Source organism: Fukomys damarensis, unplaced genomic scaffold (assembly GCF_012274545.1).
Source record: "Fukomys damarensis isolate Sample0158 unplaced genomic scaffold, DMR_v1.0_HiC HiC_scaffold_28, whole genome shotgun sequence".
Lineage (NCBI taxonomy): Eukaryota > Metazoa > Chordata > Mammalia > Rodentia > Bathyergidae > Fukomys > Fukomys damarensis.
The window spans coordinates 18,178,512-18,203,584 of record NW_022900940.1 but is presented as its reverse complement, the minus strand read 5'-3'; the positions used below and the strand labels follow the sequence as shown (position 1 = coordinate 18,203,584).

Sequence of the window (25,073 nt, the reverse complement as noted above, 5' to 3'; positions counted from 1 at the left end):
GCGAAAATAAGTAGAATAAAGATATGCCATGTACAGGAACCTAATTACCTCAATTAATGTAAACATTATATGCCATAACATGAGCTAATATTGATAATACCAAAAAGAATGAAAAATGGGATAGGGAATTGGAGGAGGTAGGAGAGAGGAGGAGGGAAGGGGAAGGGAAAGGAAAGAGGATTTAAAAAAAAAAAGAAACAAGCTGTAGTATTTATATGTAACCAATCTCAGGGATGATTATAAAATGCACACGCTGTAAACATGTACTAATAAAATGAAAAAATAAAAATAAAGAAGGGAGGCAAAGAGGCAGGTCAGAAGGAAGAGAATAGCAGCCACCACACCTGCTGCCACCATACCATACCTTTACATAGGTCGGATCCCACTGGAGACATTCCTTGGCAGTGAGAAATGCCTCATTCCATTTCCCAAGGCTGTAAAATGCATTCGATTTGCTGCACAACAGCACAGCCAATTCCCTCGGGGGAATCCTATGAAAAAAACAAAAACAAAATGGTGGTCTATAAAGGAATCATTCTACAGATACCAAAAAAGAAAAAAAAAACTTGGAAGCCACCATTCTGGAGCTGGCTGCTGCCACCAGGAAGAGGCTTTTAGGCAGGCAGAAAGCAGTGTCTCAGTTATGCCCATTAGATCTTTCCTTTTAGACCTGCTAGAAAGCCTGGAGCATTTACCATATACAAATCTATCCCCCCTCACTCCCAAATTCTCTACTCCCACCTTCTGATGCCACGTAGCCTCAACAACTTGGTTTCATCTCCCACTGATCTCCGCATTATGTTTTAGAGATTATTGGAGAATATGTTTCAAAAACAGTGGCTGATCCTAAGAAGGATGGGAGTTCCCTCTGAGATTTACAGTCCAGACAGGGTGTGAACCACCCCAAATATATGCTGCTGCTTAAGTACCACAGGAAGGATCTCTCAGAACGCATGATTACTTCATCTCCATGCCCAACCTTCAGAACAGGCAACAGATAAGAAGCCTCTGCAGGGTCTCTGGACCGGAAATTCCAGGGTCCTGATACTCTCAGTGTAGACTAAAGCAGAAGCGAGGGCTCTACGTGAGTGAGGCCCTAGCCCGATAGACTTCTGCCTCCAAGGAAAGATAAAGGAGGAGGAGGCTCTCTAAACATGGCAGGCAGGTACTCATCTTGCCCATGCACAAAGTCACGACATTAGCAAGGCTAGTGCCAAAACCAAGTTGGAAGAAGAAAAAAGATTTTAAAAATGCACGGTGTTGAGAGAAGCTCAGGTACCCCTTGAATATAAGACACACAAAGAAGAAAGGCAAGGGCTATGACTTCTTTTTTATTTGATATTTCAATTGTGAAGACAATACAAATCTTCAGAAAGTTAAGTAAGACAGATAAAAATGAAAATAATTATTGCCACCACCCTCAGCATTGTATGTATTTGTTTTCTTTCACCACTCATCAGTCCCTGTAGGTGAAAACATAAGGCAGAAGCACACAGGAAGCAGTAGGGCAGGCCACAGATGATTAGCAAGGAGCCAGACCACAAGTGTAGTTGCAGCCATGATTCCTTCCCAGACATCCTGCAATGCTCTGCCATTCCCAGCTGCAATGACTGTTAGTCGCAACTAGAGGCTCTCGGCACCCCTTCTCCAGAGATTTATCCTCAGCCCCGTGAGAAATGCCTTCCTCCCAGGAAGTTATATCCATTCTATGGACTGAATTGTGTTCCCCAAACTTCGTATGTAGAAGCTCCCTAATACTCCAACAGTATTTTAAAATGGGACTTTTTAGAGGTGATTATGTTTAAACAAGGTTTTGAGGTAGAGCTCTGATGAGGGGATTAGTGCCCTTATAAGAGACTTGCTCACTTTCTCCATCACAGGAGGCCAGAGAGAGGAGGCAGCCAACTACAAGCCCAGAAAAGAGCCTTCACAGGGAAACCAGAGCATTCAGCACCTTGGTTTTGAACTTCCAGCCTTCAGAACTGTGAGAAACAAATTCCTATTGTTTAAGCCATCTGGTCTACAGTACTCTGTTATGGCCGCCTGAGAATATTAATATAATCTTACTTCTTAGGACAACCCCCAGAAACCTTACAGCCTACAACCTGATGGCTGATTGATGGTAGTCAAAAGTTTAGCCTCACTGCCTCAAAGCAGAAGCAGCTCTGTGGTTAAGTTCTTGCTCTAGAACTTCCTGTGGGATGGGGCTGACTCTGCCTCCATTTTATACCCCAGCTTGGAGTCATCCCCTGCTTCATCCTGCTTCCTTCAGCCACTCAATAAATCACATGTACTTCAATCCATATGTTTGCTGATAACAACAAGAAAGCAAATAGCAGGCAATGGCCAAGGGGACAGTGTCAGGAAAGGCAGTATGTGAGGGTCCAGGCAGAAGTCCCCATAGTGTTCACTCAGGTAGTAACAGGAGGAGCCAAGATGAGAACACACAGTGTGGGGTCAGTTTATAACCATACCCACTCTACAACCCTACCTCTTTACAAAGTTGAAGGTTTTTCCCTAAATAAGGAACTCTAGGCCCAACTCTGACACAATCCTGATCTGTACCAGGATTAGGCAGATCAACAAACAGAAACTACAGGCACAAACCAGTTACACTGCAGTGCAGACACCAACATGACAAGCAACCGAAGATAAAAGCCATGTTTCAGTAATTCAGTGACATTTCTCAGTACAAGTTTAGTCTGTGTTCACCCCACCAATGCCAACCTCTGCTCCCCCTACTACAACTGTTCCCAACTGTTACTTGGAAGCCTCTGGGATCCCCACAACAATTTATGTGGTCCACAAAGTCCAAATCTTTTCACAGCTGTGGTATGCTGGTCCCAAAATCATGTTACCTTTCATGGCAAATAGGGCTTGGAGGATATGATTAATATATACAACTCAAGAATGGGAGGCCATGCTGGATTATGACACATTCACAAGAGTACTTAGGACGGGGAGATATTACTAGTAAAGGAGAAGGCAGTGTGATAGAAGCAGAGATAGGAACAATGATCTTCGATATTGGCAGAAGGGAACAAAGCCCAAGAATACCAGCAGTCACTCAAAGATGAAAAAGGCTAGGAAACAGAATCTCCTCCCAGACTTTCCACAAGGTAGTAGCCCTGCTAACACTTTGATTTTATTCCCATGAGACTCACTCCAGACTTCTAATCTCCAAAATTATGAGAATAAATTTGCATAGGTTTAAGCCACGAAATTTGTAGTGATTTGTCACAGCAACTACAGGAAACTAACAGAACAATAATACCAAGACACTGTGTGACTTCTCAGATTCATCCCTCACCAGCATATGGGGAATTTTCCAGAGATTAGACGATATGACATTACAACAGACTGAATGCAGAAGCAGGTAGAAGAAGAAAACTGACTTCTGAGTCAGACATTGATGAGAGAGTTGCAAAAGTATACCATTTTTTTTCACAAAATTTTCTGTTTTGAAAAATATGCCTCTGTTTCATAAAAACATAATGGATCTATTTTTGGTATTTTCAATAAATTATATGTTTTGAATTTTTTCAATTTTTAAGTTATGATTCAGACTATATTAATATATAACTTAAAGGAACCTATAACCTCAGGGGTCCTCAATAATTTTTAAGACTGGCATGACATTAATGCTTGAGAACAACTTTCCTGAAGCTGAGGGGATGAAAAAATTGAGAAGAAGCCTGAGTGCCTGGAAAAGGAATGACAAGAAAGCAATGATAAGAAAACATGAGTTCAGTCACTCCAGGAATTCTGATTCCCTAACCAGACAGAAGAGGAAGTTTTGTTATGTTTATGAACAGTTCTCTGTTTCACTTTCTGTTTCCCTTCTTCTACTAACATTTTTCCACTCAATTTCTGAGCCAACAATGCAGAGAAGATAAATAGGATGTGAGGGAGAAAGGAAACAGAAGCAAAGTGTTGTGATAAGAAACTAGAGCAAACATAAACAGAGTTCTCATTCACTTAAAAAAAATGACTTGAAAAATCCACACACTTACCCCCACTGGTATAATTGCAGGAGAATGTGGATGGCTTCATCGTACTTTCTGATGGCCAAAGAGAAGTTCCCATTCTTAAGAACCTGGTTGCCAGATTCTTTCAACAGCTCTGCATAAACTGCTGGGTCCATCCTGTAGGAGGCCAGGAGAGGATTGCTGCCAGGCCCCTGCAGGGCACATTCCCTTCACATCTGTATTGCTGTGAGTCTGGAGAGGGAGTTTGTTCATTCTGGCCCCACCCACCTTCAGAGAGCACACCCTGCCAACACCTCTCACCAACAGCCAGGGAGTCTCAGAAGGCTTTCTTTCTTAGTTCTCTTCTGAGAACTGATTCAATGCTAATGATGTTTCTATGCATGGGACAGCATCAAGCCTGCAGGTAGCAAGCACCATTCCTATAAATGACACTGTGACTACTCTCGTATCTGTCCATCATCACAGTCCATAAAGAGGCATTGTCCTCATTGTTCAAATGAGGAAACTGAGGCTCAAATGGGGTTCAAGTTGTTTGCCTAAGTATCTGTTAATGGCATTTCCCAATTCAGCCATATTCAAGTTTCTCTACCACAGTGTTACAAGCAAGCCTGAGTTGATGGTTCTTCTACCCTCTTAGACAGTGGAACAAGGTGAGGCGGTGTTTTTCTGAAGGCTTCACATACAGGTGACTAGGACACCAGGACACGAGTTCTCCTGTCTTAATCCTTTTAAAAACACTATAAAATAAGCCTTAGGGTATTTGTCCTGAGGATGCCACCGCCTGCTTACTTTTCTGCATTCCCAAAGGGTACTTTCTTCATTCATGTCATAATCTCTATTTTGTTCATTTTTGTTGCTTTGTGGCTTAAATATCTGCAGTGTGATAATTTGAATGCCAGCCTGGAAAGGAAGCCCATCACTGATATTCTCAGGTGTGCCTGGGGGATAGAGAGAAGTTCTTGGCAGAGCTCATCACATGAGAGGAATCAGTAAGTGTGCTGAACAAAGGCAAAAGAGGAGAAACACCCAAAAAGCCTCAAGAAGCACTTTTCCAAGAGACAGGGAAAAGGTAGGAATCAAAAGAGATACCTCTTAGAATTGTCCCCTCACAGAATGGCAGAAGGCAGACGAGTGGAGAGGGTCTTAAATATAAGGACGAGCCAGGAATAGTGGCACACTCCTGTAATCCCAGCACTCTGAGCCGTCTGAAGCAGAAGGATCACAAGATCAAGCTCAGTCTGATGGGCTACTTAGCAGCCCTGTCTCACAATAAAAAGTAAAAAAGGGCTGAAGTTGTTGCTCAATGAGAAGGCCCTGGTTTCAATCCCAATGCCTTCAAAAGCAAGTCTGAGGACAATTCAAGTGTTCACATATGGCATGTATCTATGGGGCAATAAAATCTATTGGGAGAACTGAGAATTTAGCTCAGTGGTTCCACTGCCTGCCTTGCAAGCTCAAGGTGCTGGGTTCGATCCCTGGTACCCTCCAAAAAAAAAATCTACCGTGTGTCTTGTTTACCAACTTAATTTTTAGATAGATCATAATTACTATTTTTATTTCAAATATTGGCTGGAGATTAGGAAATGGAGCAGAATCAAGCAATTATGCACAGTAGATATTCTAAGTACATATGAGCTGATTGGGAAAGGAATTTCTGAACTACATTCCCTAGGCAAAGTTTCATCAGAATAAGATATAACTCTTATTAAACAACTCAGAATACAGACTTCTACCCACACCTTTCATTCAATAATCTCTAAATTATGACTCAAATTTATAAAGATGATGGAAAAGACAGGAGAAAATGTAAAAAAATTGATTTACAAGGGAATAGAGAAATGCTTTTCTTTCAAACGCTGTCAGACATCTATCCAATAAATATTTCTTAAACTGGCCATGATCAGACAACTGTAACAAGAAAGTATAATCAACAAAGGATTGATACTCCTTTACACATAAATGCCTTTTACCCTGCACAAAAGACCAATTTCCTAACCCAAATTTAAGAGTCCTAGAAAGACAATTCACAAAGGAACATCAAGTAATTGCTAAATATGTGGAGAGTGGATAAGCAGGATCACCGTCACCAGTGAGCAAAGAAAATTAAACAAGGTATCACTGGAAAATAATTAAAAGAATGATCCCAAAGGCTGGAGCACAACTTACAGAGGAAACACACTGTATCAGGGATAGAGTTGGTCTCATGAATGTTTACTACAGTAAAAAAAAAAAAACAACTAGAAATAACCCTGTTTTCCATAGTATACAATAGATTAAATCAGTTATAAAATATCCATTTAATAGAATACCATGTAGTTATTTTAAAAATCATGTGGTAAAAGAACATTTAATGATAATTAACAAATGAAAAAATAGAAGCTACATAAAAAGACACATAATCCCAAATTAAATTTTAAATATATATCATGTATTGAAAATATATCAAATTGTTAACAGCCACATTATGAGGATTAATCAGGGTTTTAATTTTTCTTTTTATGTTTTCCTGAATTCCCAATTAATCTACAACATACCACCTTAAGAACCAGACCATAAATGTTATTAAAATGATACTCTTTAAGGATTTAATTCAGGCATTGAATATTTTAATGATGAATTCAATCATTAACTGTTTCTACAAATGTTTCTGTTTACAAATACAATAACAGCTATTAAGCTCAGAATGTTTCTGAACTCCAGAAAACAATAGTGAGCTGGAAATATGTGAGCAAATGTCCAATATGTTCAGCCACCTATGTTTCTGCTTTTCCTGGAACAATCAGGTCTAAGGGGAAAAGTGGAATGCTAATCACTTGGAGGGCTTTTTTTTTTTTTCTTACTAATAAAATTATTTGAGAGTTACATTCTCATTAAAAGGAAGAATACTTTGTATCTCCACCACAGAACACATAACTCAATTGTTGGGTCTTCTTTTAAAAATCACTAGCATGGACCAGGGATTTAGCTCAGTGATGCCACCACCTGTCTTGCAGGCACAAGGTCCTGAGTTCTATATCCAGTACCCACCCACAAAAATTTTTTAATCACTAGCAGTCTATTTGTAATATAAAATTACTAAATGCAAGAGGTAATAATTTACCATAATGACAGTAATCTTGATAACTAATACATCCTGAGTACCTATTATGTGTTTTACATTATTGTGTGTTATAGTCTTACAAGAGACTCCATGAGATAGGCATGACTGTGTCCCCATTTACAGAGGGAAAACAAGGCAAAGAGAAGTGAAGCTGCTTGCTACTATCACATGGGAAGTGGTAGTTGTGGAATTGAAACCTAGGAGGCCTGACTTTAAGAACTAAACTACACTCTTAAGGGCCAGAACAGGGGCCAAAAAAGGTCAGCATTCAGTAATATCACTATGATATGTGACTGTCTGGCTGGTACCACACACTCTCCTGTGCTTTCAATTTATTAATGATGCAAACAAAAGCTACAGTACATGTAAAGACAGTTTCACATTTACAGTGGTGGCTTTCAGTTTGTTTCATCATGTCCCTAAAAGAATTCAAAGTCCAATTGTCAGGAGTTGTCACAGCCTGTCTACCTTTAATGAGGAAACAAAAGCAAGAAAAATGCAAATGTACTCAATAGATATTGAAACAAGCAAGTATGAAACACAGTAGATCCAGGTATTTCTTGTTTGCATTGCCCACTGCATATATACACTCCAACTTTTGTAAATGACTTACAGCAGCAGAGCAAAGCCTACAAATTGTAAACTTTCCAGGGAAGCTGAAATGGGCAGAGAAAGGCTTTACCTTCATCCTTTGCCATCTGTATAAGTGATACAAATGGCTATCTGGACTAAAGGAATGAATCATCAGGATACACTGAGGCTAGGGAGGAGCCTGTGAAAGGTGGTTTACTTCAGCTTATTTATTTAGGTTTACTGCAGCCAGCCACAATTATCAGTCTCTGGAGATCCTGCGGTTTTTTTTTTTTTTCCTCGTTGAGTTCATTGGTACATTTTAGGTATACAGTACAGTTACATTCATTATTGGGATCTTGTACCTTTACACGACAGGTCTTGGTTCTCATTTTTACCCCTTATCCCAGCCCTCCCTTTACCCCTCCTCCCCTCCTCCTTTACAGACACTTCATTTCCATTTTTTCATTTTTTCATTTTTTTTTTCTTTTCCCTTATTAGCTTTCCCCTACCCTTCCCACTTTCCCTAATGGAGATCTTGTATTCTTAACAATGAAGGAGTTAAAATATGTGCCATCTCACAATATACCAGATTGGTATATTGGTTATTTCAAGCTGAAATCACTTGAGGAGCTATAACTGTTGGAAGTGCTATTTGCCCTGTCTTTACCTACATGCAGCAATATAAGGAGATTCTTTCGGGCAGGGTAGCCTTCACATACCAAAGCTGGAAAATAGCCTTGATCACCAGAGATGAATAAAGAAGCTCTGAAGTACTTCTTATCTTCAGCTAGCTTCTACATCCCTCCCTTCAACATATCTCTTGTAACATCCCTAGAATTTATTTCCTTACCACAGAGAGCCATTTGTCTCATCATTTCTTCACAAATTAGCTTTGAACATTTCTTTGCATTTTTTTTTGGTAGGAAAGGGCCCCTATACATGCAAAATTAATAAAATTGTTCTGCTCTTCTCTTGTTAATCAGCTCTTATATTAATTAGTTTTCATAGACCCAGCCAAAAAGCTTACACAAGAACTCTCTCCTACAGAATGTGGCACTAATATGGACTCTCCTTCATTGGCTGACACAGTGCTCACTCCAGGGCTGCTAGATCCTGGACCTCTGACAAACTGCTGGCAACAGGTAGTATACCTTAACCAGTTAGCCTCCTGAATCTGTGGGTACCCTCCTAACCACAGTGGTAGGACTCTTCTTGTCTCTTTCCCTCTCTAAAAATTTTAGATTGGCAGAAAACACCTTAGGAACTTGTACTAGAAGGCAAGAGTAATTTCAGGTGTTTTGTGAATACCGTAGAATCCTATTTGATCTTTTTCCATCTTGTCTTTCTGAGTCCACTCGTGAAAAGGAATGAACCACAGGAACTATCAAGATCTGGTTCTGCACTGTACAAGCCTGTTGTTCAAGCCAGATGGTGCTGTTATGCCAACTAGTGGGTGCATGGTTCCCACCAGACTAATGTCTATTTAACTATAACTTCACTGTGGGTTCCTAAAACAAAAGGCTGGATGAGGTTCCCCTCTCTCATCTTATGTCCCAAGAGTTTGGCTTTGTGTCCCAAGAGGACATCCTCTCTGGTCTCTGCCATCTGAGGGACAAGGTGTTGGCCTGTGCTTTGGCAGCCAGCCAAAGTCTGAGACCACACATAAGACCTGTAAGATACTAAGCAGAATTCTACATTTGACTGTGTCGAGCACTCCAAGATATTTTTGTTAATTAAAGGCTCCAGTCCACAAGGGGATTTTATTGTCTTAACCCGCTAGCTAGGCTGGTGCTTGGAAACTCCAATCCTAGTATCACCTGCCTGGTGTCACAGATTAGCAGGTTTGTGGCTGCAGGCATCTCATATTTTCATGTGTGACTGAAGACACTACTGCACATAACTCCTAACCACCTGTGGTAACAAAGGCCTTTGCTTTCTAGTCTGTCCTAGTTTGTCTGAGGATAAACTTCGAATCATAGGTATCAGAACTTCTGCAGTGACTTCAAAAATGACCCTGGATTTCTGATCCAGCTACCACTGTTACTTCCATTCCTGCAGACACAACCTGGTTTATGACAACTGACCTCTTCTCAGCTTTGCTTTTTATTCTGATTCACCCTGACTCAAAATTTCTGTTTGCAGGAAGTTACTGTACCTGTCCTGTCCCATAGCAAAATGTTTAAAAGCTAAGGAAAAGCTCTCCATGAAATTCTGGTTAGTGTGATATCACAGACATGCACAGTCCTTACCTTTAGAAAAGACAAGGGGTGAAGAAAGCACTTCAGTTTTTCTCATCCAAATCTTGCCATGTCTTTGAAATAAACTTAAAATCCACCAGAGTTCCTTTCTCAGTAAATTCTCTTCTGAAGTATTTGTATAACTCTTGAATTTGGGGTACCCCTTGTAATTTCTTCTTCCATATACAGCTTCTGGTTTCTTGTTTAATCCTACCAATTTGTTTGGTCTGTCTCTAAGGGAACAGAGGGGTTACCTGATCGTTGTGCGCAGAAGGCCAACGAAAAGGTTGGAACTCAGAATATGGCTGATAGAAATGTGGTTTACAAGCCCATTTTCAGCTACTAAATGTTTCTTTAAGTCGGTATTGACAGTGGCTTGGGTTTTGATAGGGCTGCATTTTTGCTCCCTTTGGAGAGACCCCAGTCTTTGTCTTGGTCCCATGTATGAATACTTATTAAACTTTGCATCATTTGCTTAGGCATTCCTTTGATTTCAAACTCTGATTTATATTTAGAGCATTAGAGAAACTTTCAATTTTACTCATCTGGAGGTGAAATGGAACTGTATGCTCAAAAAATAAGAAAGAAAACAATTTATCAAAACATTTTAATAACAAACCTCTCTAAATCCAGAACAGAACATGTTTTTTATTTCCATCTTCTATTTCCAGTTTATATAAGGGAAATTTATTTCCCAGACATAAAAGAACAAATTAAAGATAATACAGTTGGATAGAGAGGTCACACCATTGAATCATTCAGGTTACAACACAATTCTTAGGAGAATTAAAAGCAAATGTCTTTGTCTTGCAAACTGAGTCAGAAACATGCCAAAAACTAGCCCACTTGTAATCCCAGCACTTGGAAGAATGAGTTAGGAGGATCACTGCTGAGTTCACTGGCTAATCTGAGCTACATAAATGAGTTCAAGGCCAGCCTGGACTATACAGAGAGACCTTGTCTCAAAACCTTTTGGGCTGGGCATAGTAGTGCTTGCCTGTAATCCCAGCACTTGAGAGGATAAGTCAGGAGGATCTCCACCTTGGCTGCATAGTGAATTCAAGAGCTACATAACAAAACCCTGTCTCAAAAAAGAAAAAAAAGAGAAAAAACAAATCACACTATATAAAAACTAGCTACCTATTTATCTCAGAATGCTGTGGGTACTATAAAACAACAAAAGTCAGAGCAATAGAAATGATAGTTTCCTACATTAAAAAAGGAACAACTTAGTAATAACCTTACATATTTAATAGGCAAATATATCTCTCAAAACTCCTTTTTGACCAGGGATTTAGCTAAGTGGTGCAGCTGCCTGCCTCACAAGCAAAAGGTCCTGAGTTCAATCCCCAGGACCCCCCCAAAAAATCCTTTTTGGTTAAAAAAATTCAACAGTATTTTTAAGATGTAAATTCATTCCCAGTCTAACCTGAAAATTATTTCTTCCAAAATTCAAACTAGAAGGGGAGTGGTTCTATGGAGGTGGGAAAAAGACTGAAAGTATTTGTTGCCCATCTCTGATAATGAGATACTTAAAAAGGAATTTTTAAGAGATCTGTGGTCGGCCGGTTTAATTAAAAATTGATATTCAGGATATGTGTGTATTTTCGAGGCCTCTATTTTCTCTGTTGGATCCAGAAGGCTTTATAAATTAGTGAGCTTTTGGACTTGTACCATGGACTAAAACTTCAAAATGAAAACTACAATAGGAAAATGGATACATACTGAGGCTATTCTCTTAAGTGAAATAAATAAGTCACACATGCATAAATATCCAATAGTTTCTCTGGTATAAGAGTGTAAATAAGATCCAAATGGTATAATTGACAATGTGAAATAGGAAGAAAAGGGCTAAAGGTGTAGGAGAAGCAGAAAGGGTAGGGGAAAGGAAATAAGGGAAAAGAAAAAAAATGAGAAAACAAAAAAGTGGAAACAAAGTTCTTTGTAAATAGGGAAGGGAAGAGGGGGTGAAGGGAGGGCAGGGGTATGGGGAAAAAATGAGAACCAAGACCTGTCATGTAAAGGTACAAGATCCCAATGATGAATGTAACCGTACTGTATACCTAAAATGTACCAATAAACTCAATGAGAGAAAAAAAACTACAAGATCTTTATTTCTGTCTGTACTTTACTTCTGTCATATATACATATATACATATATATATATATATATATGCCATGTGTGTCTGCATGTGTGTCTACCTATGTCTTTGCTTATTGTCTATATAGTACAAATTGACTTACAGCACTCATAAATAATTAACTGTTTTTAAATATTACATAATTTTAGTAAATTTGGATATAAAAATAGTCTAAACAAAACAGACATTACATTAAATATAATGCAGACACATAACTTGTAGCTCTAGGAGTTGTTTAAGGTCATAAAAATTCTGCTCTTAACCTAACGACAAGAAAATCAAATATAAATGGGATGTGAATTAATAAACGTAGTTTTAACAGTAGTTATGTTTTAGCAAAAATTATGTTTAGTGATTAAGTAAATCTGTCTCACTCTTAGGAGGATCTCCATGTACAGGTAACAGTAATAAAACTTTATGCTTTTCTCTTAATCAGCTTTTGTCTTAATTAGATTTCTAGATCCAGCCAAGGAGCCCACATAAGAACTAAGGAATATAGAGGAGACTTGGGCTTTTCTTACAATAACAAATTGGTTACTTTATCCGATTTTGGGTAACCTTTCTTTTTAATTACAATCCTGTCAGAAGATGCCCCAAAATAGTCAATGACCCAAGATCAGTTCCAGAATTTGGAGTCAAGACAATTCCAAGCTGGGTCCAAAGAGGGCAACACTTAAAACTGCATCCTTCCTTCTCAGAAAGGCAGCCATACAGACTTCATGATAAGATGCCAAATTAAGATCTTATTCTGAGGATTCCGTCCACCTCATGCTGAGGCCCCAAAACAAAAGACCCAATAAAAATGGGCAACCTAAATGAATAGATACTTCTCAGAAGTACAAATGGCCAATAAATACATGAAAAAATGTTCAATTTCATTAGTTATTAGAGAAATGTAAATTAAAAAACAACACTGAGGTTACATCTTACTCCAGAAAGAATGAATATCATCAAGAAATCAAGTGGGGGATAAGCAACCCTTTTACTTTGTCTGTGGGAATGTGAACTAACACAACTACTATGGAGATCAGCGAGGAAATTCCTCAAAAAATTAAAAGTAGAAATTTCATTCAACCTAGTTATTCCCCTCCTACGTTTAACTCTTTGAAAGAGTTAAAGACATCATATTACATTGATACATGCATATCCATATTTATAGCAGCACAATTCACAGTAGCTAAATCATGGACATGGCCCATTTGTCCATCAACAAATAAGTACATTAAGAAAATGCGGTATTTAAACACAATGGAGAATTACTCTGCCATAAAGAATGACAAACTTAACTCATTTGTAGAAAAATGGATGCACCTTGAGACCATAATGGTAACTGAAATAAATCAGACACATAAACTTAAGTATTTCATGGTGTCTCTTACACAAGAAACCCAAAATGTAAAGAACCAAATAAAAGGTAGACAATAGAAAGTAGCAAAAGAGTTCTCTAGCATATGGGAAGGGATCTGACAGATGCGAGGAGGAGCAGACTTTTTTTTTTAAAAGAGAACTGTGATGTGTTGTGTACATGTATCAAGTCCCTACAAGGAACATGATTATTATGTACTATAAGCATGTGCAAAATATATTCTATGCTAAGGTCCTGGCTTCACTGAGAATATAGCAATTAAAACTCGTGCCCTAGCAGGGATCATCTACAGGTGGTTTGCGTACTCAAAGTATAATGTCTTTGACTATGAAAATAACCACATTAAGCAGTAAACATATTTGGGATCACAGCCAAATTGTCAGACAACATACATCAACAATTACCATGTGGCAATGGAGTACTACTCTGCCATAAAGAAGGATAAACTTGAGTAGTTTGTAGAAAAAACTGATGCACCTCAAGACCATAATCAAGTGAAATAAATCAGACATACAAATTTAAATATTGTGTCTTTTCTCTTGTATGAGAAATCCAAAGCATAAACAAAGATTATAATGGAGGATAGATACAGGGAAGGAGGAAAAACATGCTCAAATGGGAAGAAGAACAATGGAGAGGTGAGGGGAAGAGAAGGGAAAGGAGTAAAAAAGAGAATAGAAGGAAAAAAGTGGAAACAAAACATTTTTAAATGGGGAGGGAAAGAAGGGTTGAAAGGAAGGGAGGGGAATGGGGACAAAGAGAAGAATCAAAATGTATTATGTACAGGTAAAAATTTCCTGTGATGAATGTAATCAATGTTTATGACAAATATGTACAAATAAAAAATATAGGGCCGGGGATTCAGCTCAGTGGCGCTGCACCTGCCTGGCAAGTGCAAGGTCCTGAGTTCAATTCCCAGTAGTAGAAAAAATATATATTTTTTTAAAGAAAATAAAAAATATAAACAATGTTATGGTTAAAAAAATCAAAAAAATCAATTACCATGCAAAAGCAATGAAAAGACACACAGTAGGGATCTATCATATTTTATTATCTTAAATACGCTCATTTTTTAAAACATTTTTACTGAGTTAAAACACAATAATATATATAACATACATTAACCAGAAGTGTTTGGTTCATTTATTCATATCCACAAAACTCCCACCCAGATCCACATTTGAACCTTTCCATACCTACTTCTAGCTTCAATCCACCTTTACCACTACTTTAACCTCTAAACCATAGATGTGTTTTCTACACAGTGAGTTCTCTTTGGTGAGTTTCTTTCCTTAAGCATTTTCTGGGAAACTCACCTATACTGTTGTAAGTATCAGTAGCTCATGTCTCTTGTTGTGGTATAGTGTTGGACTACATGAATATACAATTTGTCTGTTCTGTTGATGCATACTTTGAATTATTTCCAGTTAGAGATAATTATGAATAAAGTTGTTATAAACATTTTTGCCTATGTCTTTCAGTTAGCAACATCTGCATTTCTTTTAGGTACATTCCCAGGAGTAGATGTACAATCACTGGGTCACAAGGAGGATGCGCTGTTCAGTTTTAGTAGATACTGCCAGTTTTCCAAGTGGTTAAATTAATTATACTGTGTGTTGGAGTATAAACTGCCAACACTTTTCAATGCCAAGTATTATCAGTGTTTTTCATTTTAGCAAATGATGCATGTCACTATAGTTTTAATTAGAACTTTTCTGATGACTAATAATGTTGTGTGCCTTTTAATAAGTTTATTGGCCATATGAATGTCCTCTTTGTGAAGTTCCAAGTTTACCCAATCATAGAGTGGTGTTGGTTTTAATAAGTAACCAGTAGATAACAATTTATGAGACACAGGTTAGTTCATTTTCTCTGCAATGCTATCACTGCTAGACAGCTGGGAGAACAGTGGACTCTGACCTAGACACCGGACATCCACCATTCAGACATAAAGCACACAAACTATAATAAGCTCAGGGAATAAAATGATTCTAAAAACACCAATTGCTAATAAGGGCCTGCAGAGATTTCATTAGATTCTAGAGATAGCATGGTGCCAGGAAATGTAATAAAAACTAAAAACAGGTTAAACTTTTACAGCAGAAACTTGAAAGTTGATGCTGCTAACAATTAATGATATTTATTACTAAGGAAGTTCTGAAATTATATCCATTTATCTGTAATGAACCATTCTTGGGTCCTTGAAAGTAGCCTCCCTTGGCTAATCGAGCCCCGATTTTCTTCGGGTTTGATGAGCAATTCAATCTCCCTGCCAGAGACTACTTCAATAGTGAATGTAGGGCACAATTCTGCCCCTTAAACTTAATTAGATGCTTGTTTAAGCATCTGTAGGGAAATATTTTATCATTTTTCTGAATAAGCTTCCAGAAGAGGACCTATTACTTTAGGCACTGTCCGATATAGAAGCAAGACTGTGAATCAAGACTTAGATGTGCAGACACATGGCTCTAAATTTCATCTCAAGAATAAAGCCAACACTCAAAGGAACAGGACAGAGCCCAAGGAAGCAGAGGAAATTTGGTGGGAGCCACTGATATGAGAGAATTCTGAAGCTTGCACTATCTCTGGAATCCTATCTATGCGAGTATATCATAGGAGGCATCTGGCTCCCAGAAACAGTATCTGTTAATGGCTTGAACCAAAGGGGCAATTTTCTTTCATAATCAGAAGTCATGGGATACAGGTATACCCTTCAGCTTTCTGTAGCAACATCCTAAGCATGCTGGCTTTTTGCCCTCACACTTCTCCTCTCAAAACTACACATTACCTTCAAGGCAGGAAAGGGATGAAGAAAAGAGCCATCTGGCTCCCTGCCCCCACTGAACTCTTTTATAAAAAAATGAAAACTTCCCCAAAGCTCCCAGATTAACATCATATGTTTTGCTGGCCAGAAATAGGAAAAATAAGTATCTGACTCTTATGGCTGGCAGCCAGGGAAAAGGTTTACAGGGACTACTGGGTTTACCAAATAACAAATAAAATAAGCCAATAAATAATCCTTATTGCTTAAGTTAGGCTTTCTAAAGGCATGGTGTTTTAGCTCTGGCTATGACTACTCTATCTGGCTACCATTATTATTCTATTACTATTCTATCCAGAATTCTGTCCAATACGGTTACCGCAAGCTGCATGTAGACATTGATATTTTAATTTAAATGAACTAAAATATAACTAAAGCTTCAGTTTCTCAGTCACTCTAGACACATCTTAGGTGCTCCATAACCATACATGGCTAGTGACAACCATTTTGGACAGTACTGACTTAGAACTATCTCTATCACTGCAGAAAATTTTCCAGGAGCCTATGGTTATGAGTCAAATAGTAACCCAGGTACATCTGAAGTGTTGCTCTTCTACTCAATAGGGAAATTGGCCCTCAATCCCTAGTGTATGAGCACAATAGATATATACAAGGGCTGCTTCCCTGGGTTTTGGTATGCGATATACATCCCAGAAGCTGAGTATTTCTAAGTTCCCTCCACTATGCTGTTGCCATCACTGAGCATCATCCTGTCTTTCCATCCTGAGCCATATTTATGCATACAGGTGAATACCGCCAGAAATCATGAACTACACTGTTGTGGAATGATTTGTGTATCATATTTTGGCATAGAATACAGGGACACAGGCTGTACTGAGTAAACATTTCTCTAAGCATCTCATTTAGTGCCCACAGTATTAAGACTGGAAACTAGATTAGAGTTTCCCTATAAATGCAGAATTGTAAGTTTCTCTCCTACTTAAAAATGGAGCAAAGAACTGAAAAACCAAGTTAGAAACAAATAAAACTGCTATTATGATCTTGCAAAGCAAGCGTGAAGAAAATTTTCTGACTTTGATTTCATGAAACAACGTTTTTTAGGGGGGATGGGAATATAAGCCTATTGTATTCTATTGGTTTTAGTCCAGAATTTTCAATATAGCCAACTTTAGAGTCCAAAATTTCCCGATATTTGTATTAGGTCTTGACTTACCTTAAACTAACTCACTCTTTTCCCTTGACCAAATACTTCAAAATACCTTTTCATTAAATGTTAGATATTAAATATAACAGTTCACTGTGTAAGAAAAACAGAATCAGGATTCCTAGGTAGGTTAATTATGCTGACACTGCTTTATGATTTGATGTTTATAGGCTTAAATTAACACAAGACTAAAGTAACTTTTATTTGACCTTCCTGAGGAAATAAATACAGATTTTCCAAGAAAAACTAGAGTAATAAGAAACATTTTAAATTAGGAATGAATACATATAATTCTTATAAGATCATATTTAAAAGACTCTTTATAAAATATCCATAAATACCATTAAGTCTGCAAGACTTACTAGTAGAAAAAAACAAAACTTCATTCAAAAAGCATGGTCTTGAATTTAAGAAATACCCAACATGCTTCTATTTGGGAAAAGTCACCATTATAAAATGTCAAATCTTACCCTACTAATGAATGTACAGTTTCAATAAAATTTCAATTAAAAATAAGATCTTTAAATAAATTAAAGAATTCTCAAAATCATTGAAAAAAATTAAACAACCCAGAACAGCCAAGACATTTTTAATAAAAAGTATCAAGTGAGAATATTCTCTAATATCTGTAAGTGTATTTATAAAATTTATATAATTTTTAAAGTATGGTTCAACACTGTGAGAATAAACACATCAAAATAGGACAAAACAGAATATCCAGATGTATTGCACAAAAGAAGCTAGGCTCAAAAGATTCAGTGTGTGAATCAATAGATGAAGTTCTAGAACAGGCAAATCTAAATCATAAATTGTGGTTGCCTAGGGAGAGAGGTGTTTTGACTGGAAAGAAGCAATAGTGAGCTTTCTTCAGCAGTGGAATTTTTCCATACAGTATTTTGGCCATGGTTCTTGGCCACACAGGTATATACACATGCTAAAATTCACTGACCAAGTACCCTTAAATTCTGTTTTATTGCACATGCAAATATCTATTTTTAAAAAAACCATTGAAAAAAAGAAAAAAAGCACTAAAGGAAAATGGTACAAATCTTAGTCATCTTCAAACACTCTAAAAAGATATTTGCTAGTATCTAACAAAGTGATATGTATATATGTCCCTTAATCTGGGACCCATCTTAATGCCCATCAATGAGAAGCTATTTTATAGTATAGCCTTCTTGCCACAGAATATTATACACATATTTTTAAAAAAGAATGAGCATACTCTGTATATACTGATCTGGGATAATCTCCAAAATATATTTGAAAAATCATATTCAGAACACTGTGTGTATTATGCTCTCTTTTTTTCAATAATAAATAAATAAGAGAGGCTGAATAGGGCCAGGGATTTTGCTCAGCGGTTCCGGCACCTGCCTGGCAAGCACAAGGACCTGAGTTTGATCCCTGGTACCAAAAACAAAACAAAACAAAACAAAAAAAACAGAAAGGCTGAATAAGTTTAATGCTTCCATTTGCTCAGATATACATAAAGAAACCCTGGAAGGAATCACCAGGAATAAAATTGTTTACATTTATTGGAGATGAGGCAGAAGGTGGAAGAGAGAAACTTTTCCTCATAACCTTTTGTATATTGGAGTCTTAAATTACATAAATTTTAAGTTTTAGAGCAATAAAAAATTTCAGTGGGACACAGTGACACACACCTCTATTCCCAGTTACTCAGGAGACTGAGGCAGGGGATTTGAATTGACAGTTAGGGCAATTTAATGAGAACCTGTCTCAAAGTAAAATAAAAAGGGTTAGGAAGGTAGCTGAGTGCTACTTGCCTAGCATATAGAAGGCCCTGGACGCAGTCCCTTGCACTGCAGAAAAAGGCGAAAGGTTAGGTAATCTTCATTTTTCAGTAGGCCATTCAAATGATACTAAAAGCAGAAACTATAAAGAAATTGATAGACATCAATCCATTGAAACTACCAGCTCTTATACATCAAAAGGCCCTGAAAAGAATTTAGTGATACCCTAAATCGGCAAGATAATGAGTAGAATCATTCTCATGTGCTGCTGACAGCAAGATAAAGCAATACAGCATCTGACTACAGAAATGTTAATGCACAAACTAGTGACATAGCTGTTTAACTGCTGGGAATTTATCTACAAACATATTTCATTCAAATACATGATGATGTTCACTACCTGGTTCTTTGTATAAGCAAAATGATACAAATTCAAAAGACCAACAACAGAAGTCTATATCAAGTGTGGTACAGCTTAGAACAGAACTCTGAAGAGTTGTTAAAAAACTATGAGGCAAATTTATATAAATAGAACAAAATGTCAAAATATGCAATTAAAGTGCATTGGAGAGCATATTGGATAGCAAATTGGAGAATAAGTTAGCATAAGTGTGTGTGTGTGTGCATGTGCATGCGTGCACGTGTGCATGTGCATGCATGTATGTGAACATGTGTATATATACTTGATCTTTTGAAATTTCTGGAAGGACACTTAAGAAATTAATGGCAGTGATGATCATCAGGGAACACATCCAGAAATGGGAAGAATGCTCTTGAACTACGAGATAATAAATGTCTGTCATCCAGTTTGTTAAAATTCATTATTGCAGCCACAGCAAACCAACACCTCAGTGAACGTATCCACTGAATCATACACAAATAGAAAGAGTTTAATAAATTGAGGTGGTTAGACTACAATTTCTAGAGCAAGTAACCCAAGGCTTGAAGATCAAGAGCCTGAGCAAGGTTCTGCAGTAATGAGCGCAGGCATGAAACTCAGGCTCACTTCCTGATCTCCACCCTAGCACCCTTATACTCTATACCTGTGGATAGGCAGAAAAGTCAGCATTGGAACCCAGGTCTTGACTCTGGTCTATTATGGCTCAGGTTATCAGCACAGGGGCTGTGGAAAACGTTACTTGTTATTTGAGCATAATCCCTGCAACATTTACAGAACCTTTGCTTTGTTTATCCAGCAAAGAGAAAATGTTTGGTGAAAACACAGCCCAAGTATTTGCCTACTTTCCAAAAGAGTTCCCTGAAATTACTACTCAGTCCAGATACAGCTGAAAAAAATCTGTGAAACTCAAGGCCTTGCCCCACTTCTCGGACACGCAAGGCTATAAGGATGAGAGAGGTAGATAAGAGGTGAGAAAGGCCAGCACTGGGATGTCTGAAAATGGCCCCAAGTCTTTTTCTACTGTGGTTGTGCCTTGGGAAAGAAGGGTTTCATCTCACAGGCCCTAATAAACCCTTTTCCACTGGAGGACAGCATCACTATGGTAAGCCTGTTCTAGTTTGGCTGCTCAGTTCACTACAAAGAGCTGAGGAGAGGGCTAAACTGCAGAGGCAAACCCCAAGGTCTTTTGTGCCCGCTATATGCCTGCCAGGCTAAGAGCCCTTCCCTGGGAGCTTTAGAACTGAAACCTGGGAAGGAAAGAAGGAAAGACCTCTGTTGGTAGAATCTGAGAGTAGGAGTTGCGGGGGAGAGCTTACTTCCCACACTGACAAGCCAGTCTGGGGTTGAGAGAATAGGACATCTACACCCAGCGAAAATAGAGATGCAGAAAGGGGCTTTTAGAGCTCCACAATTACATATTTCATTGCCCCTGAGGCCTAGCTGCCACCTCCTTGGTTACTAAGGCAATCACATCCTTCCAGAACTTTTCTTTTTGTTTAAGCATTTTGAATTTTTTTTCTTCCATTCATTAGAAAGGAAGGAAGCAGGTGGGACGAGATAGCAGGCTAATAAAGAAGTTGTCCTCCCTGCCCTCCCCCCAAAAAAGAAAGGAAGGAAGGAAGGAAGTGAGAGAGTTTTGCTTGTTTCACTTCTCTCTACAACTTCACATTAGACAAGGGTTTGTATGAGGAGTATCCTACCTCCACCCTGTCCTAGACATTTCTGGTCATGTTATCCCTTCCTGCAGCACCCATCAAGGCTTCAGAATCCTTTGCACAGCAGTCATTCCAGACAACCACACATCTGTGCCCCAAATAAATCCTATGTGACATTTCCAGTTTCTATGGTAACAAAGGATTAGGCCAAAACTCAACCTGTGCATCAAGCACAAGTGTCCAGAGTATCTTCACCAAGAAACAAGAAGCCAAAGATGGAAAAGTCAACTGGTCCCCAACTTACCCTCAGTTTCACATTCCCTAAGAAGTATTTAAGACCCACAATGATGGGTCCCCAAGCTAGGTACACACACATCCTCCCAAGCTCTCTTCCTCACCAGCATTCATTAATGTAATATCAGCCTGTGCACTGGACTCCTTGCTCCAGCCTCACCCATCCCCCATTGATGAGACAGTCCCCAAGTCCATCAGATCTTGTATTATGTCCAGGTTTAAAAAGCTACCAGGAAGCCAGGTGCACTTGTAATCCTAGAACCTCTGGAAGGCAGAGGCAAGAGGCTCAAAGTTTGAGCCCAGCCTGGGCAACTTAGCAAAATCCTGTCTCAAAAAGGGGTGGAGAGGGGGGTGTGGTTCAGTGTGAAGGCCCTGGGTACAATCTACCAGTACCAAAGGGGGAAAAAAGCCTCCAGGACCACCCAGACCCTACTGCCTCCCATGCATGATTTCCAGACATAACAGATTTTTCCCAGATTTTCTGGGCCCTTATCTGGCCAGCATTGCTATTGCTCTGAACACCTCAGCAAGGCCCTTGGTGTAGCTTTTTTCTCGTTCTCTTGGCATGCATTGCTCCTTCTGCCTCGGTTTTAGGCGCTGTACTATTTCTCAACAGCTCTGTGCTAGACCCTTGTTTGTTTAAATACTTCCCCCCGCAGCCTGATCTCTTGGGGCAGGAACTAAGCCTTACTTTTTCTTGTTATTTCTGCAACTCAAGGGCTCAGCACTGTTAAATAAATGATTCTCTGGCCACTTCTTTATGCATCAGAGACAGATGGTTAAGCTGGAGGAATGAAAGGAAGAAAGATGAGGTGGAGGGTTAATTCAAATCAGATGATTTCACTTGTAGTATTGGATTTTTGGACATTTCCTGGAAAGCCAAAATGTGTTTAACTGTCAGCTGTTCCTTTGGATAAAGACACAAACTAAATAAAAGCCAGCCACACAAAGTACAAATCAGAAACAAATAAGTCCAACCAAAATAAAGCCACCAAAGCTATTGGCTACCAGGGGAGAAAAGGAGAAAGATATCTATTAATACATACTTGCTTTGAATTTAATGGTCAGCATACAAGGCCATTTATCCTACTGTGCAGTTAGTCCTGAAAATTAAAAAACATTAAAAGCGAAAATAATCCTATAAATCAGCAGCTCCTGGAAATGGCAAACAGTAACTTTTGCACACACACAGACCTACACCCAAAGAGATGGGAGGGAAATTAAAATTGCCAACTCTTTATTCTGCCAAGGAAGAATATTTTTTCAAATGAATGGCATCTACTGTTCCCATAATTACATAAAAGAAATAATATTTTAACTCCAAAGAAAAGAAAAAAATGTAAATTCAAACTAAAGACAGAAATGTTTAAGAAAGGGCCAGCAAAAAACCTTACACCAAATTTTAGTCTGGGATAGTATCCAGATTATTTCAGCCCCGAAACCAAATCAGAACCAGGAAGATGATCAAGACTAAAGACAAAGATGGATTAATTCAACTCCTGGTTCAAACAAAGACCTCTCCATTTGTGGCCAGTGGTGAGTCCACAATACCACGGAATGTTTTCTCCATTTTCTCACTCAACATCCTTAACATTAAATAAAAGTAGGATCATTCTGTGTTTGTGTTTGTGTGTGTGATGGGGGTGGGGGGTGGAGGGAGAAACAGGGGCACGCACTTGGGGTTGAACTCACGGCCTTCACATGGAGCTATACCTCGAGCCCTTTTATTTTTCTTTTTCAGATAGAGCCTCACTTTGTTGCTGGGTTGCCAAACTGGACTTAAACTTGCAATCCTTCTGCCTCAGCCTCCCAGAGAACTAGTATTATAGGCATGCAACACCCCTCCTGGCTGATTATTGTAATTTTACAGGCCAGGAAACAGAATTACACAGGTAAAAGCACTTCTCCAAAAAAAGCACAAATCCAAGTTTAAAACAAAAATCTGTGTTCACAATCCCGGGGAGAAATGACATACACCAAGGGTGAGGGTAAATGAGAAAAACATAAAAAATGAACTTTAAAATTAAAATCCCTGCAAAAGCCAACCAGCAAAATAACAAAGAAGTTAGCATTTCACATTCTCAAAACAAAGGAGGAAATTAAGCATCAGCCACCCACTGTGTACTTATCAATCTCCACTCAGGTATTTGTGCTAAATCCAGGCTGATGATAACTGCCCTATTGTCCTCATTTAGGCTTCTGCTTTCCTTCAGAGAACCAGAGAGGTGTTCGAGCTAAAAGAAGCCACAAGAAGGACACAAGGCACTCTTGGAACAGCCCTTGAACAAAGATGCTTTCTCATTCAAAGGAGAACCTGAGTTTAGATAACAGCAGCAGAATCATCCCTTTCTCCAGAGCCTTTGTGTAATGCAGTTATATATTTGATAAAGTTTAGGTTAGTGACAGATGGCATATGTGAGGGTGGTTCCATATAACTATATCACTTACTGACATCTTACCTGTCTCAGTTCGTGTAAGTAATACTCTCTACTATGCTTCCAGTCACAAAATCACTGAAGGACCCTTCTCTCAGAAATCTGTTAAACAAAACATGCCTGTATTTTAAATGCTAATTAATGGTCTCCATTCCATCTCCCAGGTCCAAGACCACAGCAATTTGCTTCCTTCTCAATATAAAAGGGGGAATCAACCCAGAGTACAAATTAAAACACCATCTACTGCTGCATGGAGAGGGTCCAGAGAGAACCAAGTGCTCCCCACAAAACAGCCCCTACCCAAGACAATAACATCTGAAAGGTGGCACCTTACCAGTGTCGGGAGGACCTGAGTTGTAGCCCTAGTTCTATCACCAGTTGACAGTACTTGGACTCAGCTTCAAAAACATGTGAACTATGGCCAGGGTAAGATACACACATCAGATCCTCACCTCCAGAGTTACCTTATAAATAAAAGAATTGTAAATACACATGCATGTATGCACTTTCCATGACTCCTCCTAACTTTAGAATAAAGCCCAAATAGCTCATAATTCTGTACTAAATTATATAAACACAGACACACACCTTTCTAGCATTCTCCAACACTATGTGCCCACCATGTTATAGCCACATGACTCCAAATTCATCTGGATCTCTCCTATTGCAATGTAACAGGGCGAGCACCAGGACAATATAAAGATATGAGTCTCTTAGTTCTGCTAATGGTTTCTTTTGAAGTACAGAAGCTTTTTAGTAAGATGAGATCCCAGTTGTTGATTCTTTCTGCTAGTTCCCGTGCTACTGAGGATTTGTTCATAAAGTCTTTTCCTATACCAATGTCTTCCAGAGTTCTGCCTAACTTACCTTCCAGCCAGTTTAATGTTTCTGTTTTAATATTTAGATCTTTAATCCATTTGGATTTTAATTTAGTGCATGGCGAAAGATAAGGGTCTAATTTTAATCTGTGGCAGGTTGATATCCAGTTTTTCCAACACCATTTATTAAAGAGGCTATCTTTCCTCCACTGAGGATGGTGAGCTTCTTTGTCAAAGATGAGGTAGCTGAGTATATCTGCACAATGTGGGAAAAAATTTTTACCAGCTGTACCTCAGACAAAGGACTATTATCAAGGATATA

The 25,073-nt window shown here is 38.6% G+C and overlaps 1 protein-coding gene across 3 annotated transcripts in view; it reads right to left on the bottom strand.

The window, feature by feature from the left end:
• Trank1 (tetratricopeptide repeat and ankyrin repeat containing 1) overlaps positions 1–25,073 on the bottom strand; it is a 113,550-nt gene that overhangs the window by 82,467 nt on the left and 6,010 nt on the right. The window contains exons 1-2 of one of the 3 annotated variants that reach the window (XM_010629675.2): positions 4,014–4,201; positions 365–491 (exon numbers count right to left, since the gene is read on the bottom strand). In XM_010629675.2, coding sequence (XP_010627977.1) covers positions 365–491; positions 4,014–4,144 — 258 coding nt within the window. In that variant the 5' untranslated portion in view covers positions 4,145–4,201. Of the gene's footprint in view, positions 1–364; positions 492–4,013; positions 4,202–25,073 lie in introns of those variants that run through there. The other 2 variants (XM_033756997.1, XM_010629676.3) reach the window with 2 other exon arrangements.